Source organism: Acanthaster planci, linkage group LG01 (assembly GCF_054643075.1).
Source record: "Acanthaster planci isolate LZ-2023a linkage group LG01, COTS_SCS, whole genome shotgun sequence".
Classification (NCBI taxonomy): Eukaryota; Metazoa; Echinodermata; class Asteroidea; order Valvatida; family Acanthasteridae; genus Acanthaster; species Acanthaster planci.
The window spans coordinates 2,181,691-2,195,259 of record NC_141777.1 but is presented as its reverse complement, the minus strand read 5'-3'; the positions used below and the strand labels follow the sequence as shown (position 1 = coordinate 2,195,259).

Sequence of the window (13,569 nt, the reverse complement as noted above, 5' to 3'; positions counted from 1 at the left end):
AAGGGTCAGACGACATCAGGACGTGTAATGAAATAAATTTAGATAAATACCTCCTGAACTGTATCCACTATTTTGTCCAGGGTTCCTTTCTGATTCCTAGACAGGTTGCCGTTGTAGTCAATGGCTGCCAATAAGCGGAAACAGTGAGCCAGATATATCCTGTCCCTAGAACGATGAAGAGTGAATATTGGTGGCAAACAAAACGGGTTGTTACATTCGAGACAGGTGGAACTAGGTACAATATTGGAACCCCACCCCCCCCCTGTCTGCTAATGACTGAATGTGTACATCATCCGAATACGCTCGCCGTGGAACCCTCCTCCAGCACTGTTGAATTTTACCGAGTTCCGTTTTAGACAGAAGTGACAAAGGGAAAAAAATATTGTTCAACCTTTCAAAATTGGAGCAATACGAGCACACGTAATGCCGCTGTTAAGCTGGAAACAGTGCCCACCCAAGTTTTGCAGAGTCACATTGCAGTTGCAGATTTCACCCCCTCTTTGTCAACCGCAGCGACAGATAACCAACTTTGTACATACCTGTCCGAGTAAGCATCGCTAGGGTAAAAATCCTCGATCGTCCTCTTGGTCCTAAAGAGTTCCTCCGACGATATTGACGAGACTATTGAAAATATATTATATTCAGAGTCAAATTCTTTGTATGTTGGTTTACCTATGATAACACTGAGGTTTTGTGGTAATACTCGGATTTTTTTGGGGAGGGGGCAGTAGAGGATTTTTAAAAAGAATTCTCCCCAAAGTAAAGGGGGCAATACGGTTTCGAAAGGATTGGTACTTAAAACATTGGGGATGCATACCCACCCTCTGCACTGAATACTCCATTATAATTTGTTTATGAAACTCTATTAAATTGGGTTTTACTCTGCTGTTACGTAAAGAAGTAACGCTCTTCTGTTTCCCCTGCTTAATGGTAGTAATCCCCCAGACGTTGGTTTCTCTCGCATTACCAAAGTTAATTCCTTTGAAAAAAAATCTGAAAGATTACTCAACCGCGACTCTTTGGGAGAAGATCGTGGGTGTCTTCGTCTGTGTCCTCTTCCTCCGCTTTCTGTAAATTCATTTCAATCATTAAAATTATAAGTGGAGTGGGTTTAATGGAGATTACGGAATGCGTGGACGAGCTGGGGTTTTGTTTGGTTCAACTAGGCCTGGGTACGTACCAAAAAAATTGAATTAGTTCAGTAAATCCTGCTTTGGAGGGGGGATAACTTCAGAAGTGGAAAACTATTTGTGATTCGTTAAAAATTTATTGTCGCGAAGATTCCTTGAAATATTTTATTGTTAACAAGTTCTTGTCCTGGAAAAGAGTTACTTGATTACTGTTACTTTGTCAGGAAAAAAGCTATTCCAGAAGTTCTTGAGGCTCAAAAATTTGTTCCGCGGCCGCTTTAAGTTTTAAATTTCATGCAGGGACGACATTGCTTGTGGTAGCTTACGATGGCTTCTTTACGTATGGCTTCTTTGGCCGCCGCCGCTTCCAACGTCAGCTGGAAATTGTCCACAAGAACCGCCACGAATAAGCTGTCCATAAAAAAGCAAACCAACATCCAGTTTATGAGATCTGGTCGTCCTAGAAAATGCCGTAGGCCTATGTGTATTCATTCCATATATGCACATTTATACATTTCCACTGGTTGTGCAATCCCAATTTCTTTAGAAAACTCCAAACTTTTTACCCTACACCCCATTCCTATTTATTTTTATCCACACAGATGGTCAAACTGTGCCAGAATTTTACCCTACCCTCATCCATATTCATAAATCACATGAATATTTTCATATTTCTTTAGAAAAGGTGCCAGAAAAAGAAATGTGCCAGAAAGTCTACCTAAAGTACTGCTGCCCCTTGGATCCACCCCTGGTCTGAACTGGATCAGTACTTTCCTAAATTGGTTTGTCAGACTCGTAAGAATTATTTTTCTATAAACACCATCAACTAAAATGTTCACTTACTTCAGAAATATGAAGTACTCGAAAGCAATGTAGAGCACCAGATAGAAGATGATATGGAAATAACCTGTGGAAAGAAGACAGTAAAACTGCTTATAATGTGTCCCGAAGAGCAGTCCTGCGACGAAATCCCTGTAACCACGGCAAAACTAGGTAACTACATGTATGTGCTTTGATTGGTTCCCCATCAACTGCATTCGTACAGTAAGTCTCCTAAAATCATAGTTCTCGGGTATGTGATTCATTGAATAAGTTTTTCAATAGTGTCTTCTCATTCTACGCTACAGTGACATTTCTGCCAATAGATGGCTGGTAAACCTACAGGCCACAGTCGCCATAGTGTACCAAGGAAAGGAAATAAATCGTGAATGTTGAAAAATGAGGACACTACTGCTACATACTAGACGAAAACAAGACATTTTAACTTGGGAAAAGTGGGCATTTGGGTTTAAAATGTGACACCAACTGAGGGTGAAATATTTTGAATGCCTGTAGAGTACAAAAGTGTGACGTCAACCAGAAAGTGCCACGCAAATGAATGGAGTACGCTCTCGTGTTGGTTCACGAGCTGGTTCTCGCGCTAATGCCTTTTACACACATTATGATTGTGAGCGTGACTTATTTACTTTGGAACATCATAGAGGGTTTGCGTGGCTGCCATCTTGCGGGCCAGTGCTCCTATTTCACGGGTAATGCACAAAGGATGGAGCTGTGGAACAAAAGAACTGCCCAAAGCCCCCAAATATATCTACTTTACGCAATATGAAAGCGGTCAAATATTGATCATTTGTATCTCTTCGCCTCTCAATGATTAATTAAACAATGTAGGCCTACCTGGGTCTTTGGCAACCGCTTCTGCGTAGATGTAAAACCAGTCGTCCAAAGTTAGCAACTGGAACAGCGTGAACATTGCGGAGCCCAAGTTACCGAAGCGCTTCGGATCCACTTCGGCGTAGAGACCCCGGCCGATTACGGCAAACATATCTGGTGTATCAACCGGGTTAGGGAGTTTTGCAAGTACAGTGATTTATCCTATTTACAAATTTCATCTATCATCTGTGGCGAGTGGAATTTTCTGAAAGGGTGGAAGCAGGACTGCCAGTTTGTACATGTATTTCTTTAAAAAAAAAAAGGACATAACGGCGGGGGCCCTGCAAACGGTTCTATTTTGCAGTGGAAAGTCACCAGTGTTGGAAATGGCGATGGGCCGGGCTCATCTCATCTTTTATTCTTCAAAAACTGAGGAAAAGTAGGCTTTAATTTGATCTGTCAACACCCGAGAAACTTCGAACTGCTTCGTGCTCAGTCATCTGTGACAGAAAATTGGATTTCTCGGTGTTATAAGAAAGAGGACATCGTTTGTTATAAATGGTGGTTGCCAATTTCCGAAATATTTACTCATGTCCAAGAAATGAAGAAATTAATCTCGACTTTAAACACACTGTAGGTCTATAATAAGTACGTATCGTGCGACGTAGAACAACGTCAGAAGCTGATGGCAATTACAGCTTGCCAGTCTTCATCACTTTGGCTCGATCAGCGTAACGTACGTATGTATTACTAACAGTGAGGCTGCAGAGGTTCCTAAGAAAACCAGTCTTGAGAATTGGATCAACAGAAAACTTAATAGTAGGCTCATGGGCAGCTCGGCTACAAGACATGGTCAAGAATGTGAGCCAATTGCACAGCCGCAATATTATGGGCGTGTAATGAGCGTGGGTGTACGCAGGAGAAAGGTGAATACCACTGGCCTCGTTGTCCACGAAAGGGACCACTGGCTAGCTAACTTTGATGGCATAATAGACGACTCCTCGATATTAGAGATAAAGTGCCCAACAGCCAAAAAAAATTAGAGCAATATGGAAGTAGCCTACTGAACATGATCAGCACAAACAAGTATGACGATCGGGTAGTTGATGGCCAGCACAAGCTTCGTCAGACTACATCAGGACGTGGTAACTATGTACCAAGTCCAAATTGCCATGCACTGCTCACACACAAAAAAAAAATTGCAAGTTTTTAGTGGACACCCGATGAGTATGTCATTGCTTATGTTCAGTATGATAGAGACTGGGTAGAACAGCGAGTCAATCATCTCAGAAGTGTCTATTTGGAACATTTACTACGTACTTCGTATTGCTACTAAGGTTATTTATGGACACATGAAATGGAAGGAATTCAAATAAATTAGCACTAACTGGTATTTATCAATTGAGCAACATTAAGACACACAAATAAATGATTTGAAGTACTTTGGTTTATTGCTGAATGATAGACCTGTGCACTGCTGACACCTCACTGCTTACGGGTGCACTTTCCTCTTTTGTGGAATGCGATTGGTTTGTAAGGTTCCGGTAAAAAATGGATGTTGATAATTGCACAGGTAAAATGTATACCGGGAACAGACACAGAGAAATATTTTGATTATTTTCGTCTTTAATAATTGTATAAGAATAGATAGAACGAATTCCATAGACAGATGTCACTCATTTTCCCTATAATGACTTCTTTTAGCCAGAAAGCGGTAATATGTCCTAAAAGTCAGATTTACATGTAAAAGTGAGAAAAATCAAAGTATTTATATGTACCAAGAAAAACTTTCTCGCGCTGCCCTGTAAGATTGTGCACAGGGTATCAAGTGACATGGTATTTTTTCTGAATAGAAATAAATTCAATTGAGATTTCAAGTTCTTCATTGTAAGAATTAAATATTTGAATACTCTGATAACTGGGTTAGGTGCATATTTTACTAATTGACCACAACAAAATTTCAATGAAATGACCAGATACAAAAGTTCTAAGGATGTGTTCGTCCATTCATATTGCAAATCGACATCTTCAGCAACAGCGTGTTCAGCCTCCTCATCCTCAATGCTCTGATCGTTATCTTCATGCATGAACTTCCATTTTCTGTTCTTCCTCATCTCGAATCAGTTGCAGTTGCAGATTATATAATCCATTGATTGAACACAAATCTCGATGAAGTCTATGATGCATGTAGCTCTCGGATGATTAGTGGCATAGCTCCTTGGACGGATTCTGTTCAGAGTGTCTCTTGGAAGCCAAAAATTACAATTCTGTCAAGTAGGCCTATACGAACATTATCCGATTTCCATGTATCCATGTACCGAAAATGTCAGTATTTGTCACATGCTGTTGACCTTGACACAGAGAAGCGCTTGAACATTGAAGTCCTAAGCACAGTTGCATCATAACAAGCAAGAGCTGGAACAGCTAGTTGGAACTTTGTTGGGTATGGCATCACTGAGCAGATTCCAAAACACTCATCTGCATGCTTCAGCCAGTAAAGAGTTTACTGTCTTTATCATCACGGTATGCAGAGATTGAGGGAACTGGATCTGTTTGAGTTTCATTTCAAATCATTTATTTCATTTTTCGGGATCAACATTCAAGTTCACGGAATACAATAACAAAGTTAATTTACAAGAGAGAGAGAGAAAAAAACACAAGACATACAAAAGACTTGCTGGAGTGGATGTGGTGGTAACTTGTCTTTGATCAAGTGGATGTCAGCCAGCGGTCTTCCAAAGGTGGCCACTGCACTCCGACATTATGTATCACACAACAATGTGGGACCTCAACCGCCGTTTCGCTGCTCAGTGTAGTAGCGCGCATGCGCCTGTCTAATTTGCATATTTCATGAGAGGTCCAATGTGAAAATTGATTAATTTAGATTTGAAGATAAGAGGACAGCATACTTGTATTTTTAACCCGATCCTTAACAACAGCTTAATCATGGTTGGTAAGACGCAGAACTAAATACAGCAGGAAGCGCTTCATTGAATGCAAATAGTTTCGGAATGGGACGAAGTCAAGTGTTTGTAGGTGTTCTTCGCCGAAGCATATTCACAATATTATTATTGAGTAGGCCTAAATGAAATGCGGTTTGCTGCTGCACTTAACCCGGGACCAGATCTTCACTGCAGCCAGACCTGCGGATCCGGCCCGCATCCGCGGCCCACCAGTCCGCACGAGAGTGCAACTTGAGTTGCCGTCGACGAGGACCCCGTTCGCATGTATACCATTCATGTTGTACATGTACTGCAGCCGAATAAAGCATTATAATTAGGCCTAAGTTTAATAATAAAGGCAAAGAAATGCACAACCAAATTTTCAGTATTTCATGATAGTTGACATTTTCTAACATGAATAATTTTGGCTGCTGGCTGTTTGCGTTCATGTCGTGATTGGATCGAGGCCACACGTTTGTATGTACCGTACACACATACATGTACGTACAGTAAATGTACAGTACATGTACATTTACATGTACAGTACATGTGTACATGTACAGTACATGTACTCACGTCACACGTGCGGTAGTGGTTCAGTTCAGCAGTAGGCTCATGAATAATTCATGTTTTTGACTCACTCGCCGCTGAACTACCGAGAGATCAGCGGTGCCAATTCGAACACTGGCTCCCGTCGCTTAGACTAATTATTATCGCGAAGGTCGGGAACCAGTGAAATCGTTAGCTACATTGTTATTTATATAGAGTATTTTTCATCCAAGCGGTAGTGTCGGTCCCATGGTGTAACGGTTAGCACTCGAGACTCTGAATCTCGCGATCCGAGTTCAAATCTCGGTGGGACCTCATTTTTGTTCAACTTTTTGGTTTTGAATCTAAGGTTTTTTCTTCCGACGAAAAGAAGAACCGCATAACATGGAGTGAAATTAAGGCAAATAAGATGGAATAAGATACTGATATTATACTTCTTTGCAAACCATAAAACTTCGTTCTTGAGCAAATAAATAAGGGTATAAGAATACCGAAAGTAAGTGACTTATTCAAATTGTCCTACCCATGTCGTACCATGATGAATTGTTGTCTATTTTACTTTGAGGATCTATGTATGATTGTACCATTATTCCGATCCATATTTTGTTTATACTTAATTTATTCAGATTGTTTCATTCGACTTTTTAGTTAAGCTATTTTAAGTTTTACGTCCGGGAAGTAATTCAAAGTGGACTGTACACTGCAGTCTTTTTCACAATCCGTGACATTATCAGAAATTTAATGATAATGAGCCCGGCGAGCCGGACCAAGAGAGGGTGCAATTTTTCTAGCAACGGCAGCTCCTTTGGTGGGAACTGCACTTCGCTGGTTAACGAACGAGTATGCAATGCACGCGTTATATGGTCGCACCGCTACCAACAAAACGAATATTCCCCACCAGCATGACTCTTTTCAACCGATAAAGGGGTCCTTCTCCCCAAGGTGGATAAACATAAGCAAGTGCTATGTACTGTACTTCAAAAAAGAATCCCCGAGTCGATGTACTTTTCTCGGTGTTAACTTTCTATTGTTTGTGTGCGACCTACCTGACCTCAAAATATGTGCCCAGGTTCAGTTCAGTACACATGTATTTGCTGTTCGGTTGTATTAAAGGATACACAGAAAGAGGGATATCAGCATAGTTATCGCTCCCATGGACTGCACTGACTGCAGACAAGTGTTCATTATAACTTGGAGGCTTTTCAGAAACCTAATGAAGCAAAACGCCAACAACAAAGCAGTGTTACACCTGAATTTACAGGAAAGATGCCGCACAAAGTTAACAAGGAAGAGACAAGGATGGGGAGATTGTTTGCACGCACGTAACTGCAACATTATGGTTACGATTCAGCTTGTTAGTTGCATTTTTAGTTACCGTACTAAGTAACCTAAAAAAGAGAAGGTTATAAAGTTGGCAGCACAAGCCTGATCTGGCGTCGGAAATAAGGTTGAACAAAAAATCGTGTAATTTCCCTCATAAATCTACTCGAAATTAGTGAAAACCAGTCCATAAGAGTGAAGAGTGGAAATAACTCCGCAAGATCAATCATGAATTTTAAAGGACATCTCTTCTCAAGTTGTTCTCGATAATGGATCCTTGGCAGACTCCCGGAAATTTCACTCTTCTGGAGAGGTTTTAAATTGTTTCGAGTGGCTAAATATTCTTTTTGTGTGGCGTTATGAGGGGAGTCTCTCATTTAGAGAGTGTGTTTTCACTCTTTTGTATATTTCCCTTAATACCGGTAGTTTGTTTGATCTTTTGCATTGGGAGAATGCAAGAAGGACGCCCACAACTACTGTACCCATAAGAGTTTTGGTTGGTGTTTATATTTATCTGTTGTTTGAAACAAAGCACATACATGTATTGAAATGTTACTCTTTTACCTAACTGTACGCAGCACCCGTAAAGCTCTGAGCGCTCTCATCGCTCGGAAGATTCCAATGAAGTTGAGAATATTGACGTCATTTCCAACAAGAGTAGACACGCTGAAATCCGCGATGTTAACAACCACGATGGTAAAGTCTGTAGTGAGAAGCCCCAAAATAATCAGAAACTTTTGTATTACTGTTGATTCTGTACGTACAGGTACGCCGTCAAGGGGCACAAACTAGTTGCCGGCCTGAGCCGACACCTGCCTTCCGGCTGAGGAGAGCGAAGCTGATAATGCCCTCGCCCGAGCCGCTCGGGCATTAGTCGCGTCCATTTTCCTATAAGCCGATCTAAAACGCACGTTTAAGACCGGCTAGGCACATATTTATTCCCTTAATTATTTAAGGACCCCGAGCCTCCCGTATATGCAATTACGCCAGCAGGGCTGGATTTTATTCCGCCAGATGAGATTTTAAATGAAAAGAAGCCTGTCAAACTAACCAACTATATTCCATTGTTCTTTGAAGTAATCCAGTCGCCATACGTATAATTTCAGGACGCATTCCATGAAGTATATGACCAAGAACACGTGATCCAAGACGGTAGCGTGCCATCCTGTTAAATACAGCAGATTAAAATTACTGTGTCCGTACACAACTAACTGGGGACACGCTGCCTAATTTTAGGGGAATGAATTCAAAGCCCCAAACAGTTTGCTGGGACGATGTTTTTACGATGCAAAACAAAAACTGTATAACTGTTTCAGAACAACATAATTTTGTCCCCGGACAAGAGACCTGGATTGTGTTATTACTTAGGGGACCTTAATACTCACTCTTGCAATAACTTGTCAACTTTGTTTTCTCCTTACTGACAGATTCTTCTAAAACATTTTCTTAGAGAATGGATCTTAGGGTATATTTATGCAAATTTGTATACACATAAAACAGATTTAAATACAGTTCAAGTAAGTGTTGAGCTTCCCTATGTGGCCCCCTAACTTGGCAGACATTTTTTCGCTTAAAACTAATCACTGCTGATTCCGTACCTGCGCGGACGGCCACCGTGTCGTAGGTAAGAGCGCACATGATGCCCGTGTTCAGCAGAATAACTCCCAAGATGAAACCGTTGAAGGCCAGCGACTCCGTCAAGTCGTACATATGACGACGGAAGGTCCCGGCCGAGCGCAGTACTTTCTGCCGGCGCTGCTCTTGCGCCAGCAGATCCAGTGTTTCCTGATCATTAATATTGGCCGCTTCGAAGGCATGGGCACTCTCAAAAGATTTTCTGTGGACATCACCGGCATCCTGTAAACATTGAAAGAGAAGTCGCTTTTTTCTGTATAAAATTCTTTATATAATTGCTTCACTTCAAGAAAAGGTGCAACCGTCGTCTTTTTGTCATGATTTTATAGTTGGTACAGACAGGAAAAATTCAAGCTCCAAATCTTGAAGTTTAGCAGTTAGTACAAGTTGGAGCATGCGGATTTAGAATAGAAAGATTCTGTCACAGTAATGCTTGACAGATTTATTGTAGTATCATTTTGCGAGTGAAATCCCTGGAGTTAATTTTTGACTGATACGGTACCACATCGATGCAGGTCAAAACAAAATGGAAAGCAGACGACGTGTGCTACAATCCTGGCCAAATCTCGTTGGGCCTCGGCACCCCTCTCAATGTTGGGTGTCGATGCGCGGCCCGCGCTCCAACTCGAGATGACAACATTGAGCGAGGACTGGGGGACGTGGGGAGGTTAATGTCTATTGATATGTATTCCAACAATTCTGGCCGTGATTGAAGAACATCATTATTCTGTTTACGGTGTGGACCAGTGATCAAAGTAAGTCTCTGAGAATACCGCGTTCGGGAACTGATGTTATGCTGATGAGAATCACCTCACTTTCCATGCCGCGATCTTATCTTGAACACACGTCATGCAGAACTCATCGTGCTTATCACCTATCACAGATTTTTATATCACTGTAATTAAATAACTAATACGCTGGCATTGGAAATATCTGCCAATTCGACGATAATTAAGTCACTGCAGGGCCTTAACCTTGAGGACGTAGCCTTGGCTATGGTGTTAAGGCTTGCGGGTCAAGGTGTTGGCGTTAAGATCAAAACCTTTGAGCACTGGCTTGTACTCAGACTGACATAATCATGTGAAATGGCATAAAAGATGACGAAATCATATGATATATAAAGAAAGTGCGAATGGTCACTGAGGCATCTTCCATCTTTATCCCAGTTATACTCTGACAATCTGAATTTGCACGTTCTTATTGAGAGGATAGCTGCAATCAATTTGTTTTAATGTCAAGCTTCAAAATGCGTTATTTTCAAAGGGTGTGGCCTATTTTTCTTTCATGCTAACGAGTAAAACCATATTCATGAGCGCAACTATGATGCGATCTCAGGAAGAAACCCTCAATGTAACATTGGACTGTAAAAAAAGTGACTGATGAGAAAATGCAAGTATTAACCCTAACCCCCTAGTGTGTATGTAAAATCATATTGAAATTGGAGGATTTGGGACTGTTAGGGTTAATACGAAGAAGCGCACTGCTGCCTTCACATCAACATTTCACACAACTGAAAATACAACTTAAGGTCTACGATGTTGAAAAAGAATTATAACATGACAGAAAAAGTGCTTGTTCAACCACATTTTTACAGAGAAAGAAATAGCTGTAAAGAGTTTCTCCTCACAGGACAGTGTGTCTGTAGAGCAATACCAGAACTATTGGGTTCGTGATTCGGCTGTCACTTTGTGCTAGTAAAAAAGACGATAGAAACGCCCCCCCCCCCATGGCGTTTCATTCACATAAGACTATGAAAGAGTTTGGACATGTAGACAAGTGTATCGACGTGGTCCGGGGACTTCCCGCATGGATGCGCGTTCATTTCAAAATAGTAAAGAGAAGCCGTCAGCGAGAACATTAATGTTGACGACCATCGGTCGTGTGAATGTGTATTTTGGCGACGTGATGCACTACTGTAGCGTTTGAATCACTCATTCTTTACACGGCAATCATCTCTTGCAGTAAGGTTAATGACTTTGTTATCTTCTTAACATGAACCACTGAAAGCAATATCTCTGAAATGACCGAGTGGTTAAGCTCGCAGTCGTCAGATCAGCGGACGGTGGGTTCGAATCCCAGGTCATCCTTTTTTATTTTCCCAGCGCTTGCTGCCGGTCAGGAGCTAGAAGAGACTCTAATTCAGCCCCCGTCAAATACCAATAGCACCTTAGCCGACCGGGTAAGCTGTTCTGCTGGGACTGTCCGCGAAGTCCAGGTGAGCGCCTTAGTGCAGGTTCGAGACGTATTGCCGACTAGGCGGCCAGGGCTTTAGGGGCTTGTCTCGTTTCCTCCCTTGCATGGTCGCTCGAACCCTTTTGGGGGTTAAATGGATGGGCAGGGAGGAAGTGCGTTGGGCCGGGAACCCCGAGATCCCAGAAGAGTCCTATGTGGAAGCCGGTAACTCCGATTCCTTGCGAATTTCAGGAATCCGTGCACCTGAATGCTTGGTGAACACCGCATAACTTTTGGATTTTTCTCTCACCACATTTTTTTAATGTGCCTGGGCGCAGAATAAACAAGGCAATTTTCTAGGTTGGAATACAGTGAACTAAAGGATTGAGGCTGATTTATTTCCATTTATGATCTTAATTTCCTAAATTTTCGACAATGAAACCGATCCCAACCGTGTGCGGGTCCATTTCTTCTCAGTGATCTCAGTATAAAAGCTGTGAGGTGTACAGTGAATTTGATATTTGACATTTGTAATGTCCAGCTGGACATAACAACATTGACCAGGGGAGTGAGGATGGGGGCTGGAAAGCGTTTGGCTGTTGCCAAGCATCCCAGGAATTTTGTCCAGGATTGTATGTACTCAGTGGCCTTGGCATTCCGATCCATGAGGTTATGATGCAAAATTCTGAAACTCACAAACTTACCTTATAAATAGGATGTACAACATTATCATCCGAAAATAAAACAGCATTCCTACATGACAAAATTTAGTATGCTAGGCCTAATTGATATTTATTTCTGAAACAGATTAACCAAAGTGCACTTCACACAAACTCAGGAACATAAATTTTAATCGCACCTTCCTAGTACTGTTTTTCATTTTGGTTTGACTCACCTCTGTCCCCTTGTCCAGCATCTCACTAACTGAACCGAGGGCCGAGGCGGCAGCTGCAGCCGCTGATGCCGTCTTTTTGAGACTGTCTGACGGCATTGGGAGTTGCGCGATCTTCACCTGCCGTCGATGACGTCTCATGTGATACTTGATAAATGACAAGTTGGTGGGGCCCATTGACGGCTCCAAAAGGTCGTCCATATCACCACGTCTGTCTGCTGTACTTTCGGCTTGTCTGTGTCCATTTTCTTTCACAAACATCACCTTACGAACGTGGCGAGAGAAATCACAATAAGCATATGTCTACGCATTTCCATGAAGCAATCTCAAGTTGAAGTAAATCCTTAATTATTTAATCTTTAAAGGAACCAGCACATCTGTGCTTCGCATTTTCTGCCAGCATCATCCCTAAAATAGATTCCCCAATGCTTTAGTTGCGTACAGCGGCGTGGCTAAAGGGGGCTGGGGTGCACCCCCCGCCCGAAAAATCGTCTCTCCCTCCACTTGATTTGATCACGATTATGTGCATGTAAGTCCAAAAGCCAAAACCCCCCTACCCCGTGCTCAGAATCCTGGTTACGCCACTGGTTGTGTAGCAGTATTTATATGGAAGATTGTCCGAGGCTGCAATGCAATTTTGTTGCATGTTGGCCTAGGCCCTAGCCTACCTTGTAAAAAATAAGTTAACAAAAATTGTGAAATAAAAATTAAGAAGTGTCCTAAAGTAAGGATTGCCAATCATGTCAACGCTTGCAGTAGTCGGCCGAGCATACTGCATCAGTTTTTCTATATTTGTTTCACGTTGTTTTGCATGTAGGCCTATAGCTAGACCTGTAAACAGGGCCTGACGAATACTCCTCCGTCGGATACTACTACGGAGTATTCGTCGGGCCCTGTTTACGGGTCTAGCTTATAGCCTACTAGTAGGCCCTACTATGGTCAGATGGTTTCATCCCAAAAAACGCACTGTAGCCTAGGGGTATTTTTTGAAACGGGTAGGCCTACAGGCCCATTTGAAAGTTACTAAAAATGAACCGAATGAATGAAACGTACCGAAGCCTCCTGCGGCGAAATCGAAGTAGTAGTGTCCACTTTTATTTCAGCATTTCCGGAATTCATGGCTGTTTTCATTTAGGAAACGAATGACACTTACTGCATGCTTGTCGATCGCACGCTCATTGCCCGCGCCCGCCCCAACCATAGATCGGCGCGGCAGATGCGCTGGGCTGATAAACTTTCAAAAGATTCGATTCGAGCTTGGTACAACAATCGTCACGTG

General features: G+C 42.1%; 1 protein-coding gene and 1 non-coding gene across 4 annotated transcripts in view; one reads left to right on the top strand and one right to left on the bottom strand.

The window, feature by feature from the left end:
* The window catches only part of catsper1 (cation channel sperm associated 1), a 16,763-nt gene extending 3,194 nt beyond the window's left edge, over positions 1-13,569 (bottom strand). Inside the window, exons 1-12 of one of the 3 annotated variants that reach the window (XM_087147272.1) lie at positions 13,444-13,569; positions 12,294-12,554; positions 9,190-9,448; positions 8,643-8,756; positions 8,156-8,294; positions 7,390-7,481; positions 2,805-2,954; positions 1,974-2,037; positions 1,457-1,541; positions 1,011-1,068; positions 540-621; positions 51-165 (exon numbers count right to left, since the gene is read on the bottom strand). In XM_087147272.1, coding sequence (XP_087003398.1) covers positions 51-165; positions 540-621; positions 1,011-1,068; positions 1,457-1,541; positions 1,974-2,037; positions 2,805-2,954; positions 7,390-7,481; positions 8,156-8,294; positions 8,643-8,756; positions 9,190-9,448; positions 12,294-12,554; positions 13,444-13,491 — 1,467 coding nt within the window. In that variant the 5' untranslated portion in view covers positions 13,492-13,569. Of the gene's footprint in view, positions 1-50; positions 166-539; positions 622-1,010; positions 1,069-1,456; positions 1,542-1,973; positions 2,038-2,804; positions 2,955-7,389; positions 7,482-8,155; positions 8,295-8,642; positions 8,757-9,189; positions 9,449-12,293; positions 12,555-13,343 lie in introns of all 3 variants that reach the window. The other 2 variants (XM_022225904.2, XM_087147278.1) reach the window with 2 other exon arrangements.
* Positions 6,515-6,586, top strand: Trnaq-cug (transfer RNA glutamine (anticodon CUG)). Its single transcript has one exon. It is a non-coding gene; the product is annotated as a tRNA-Gln (tRNA).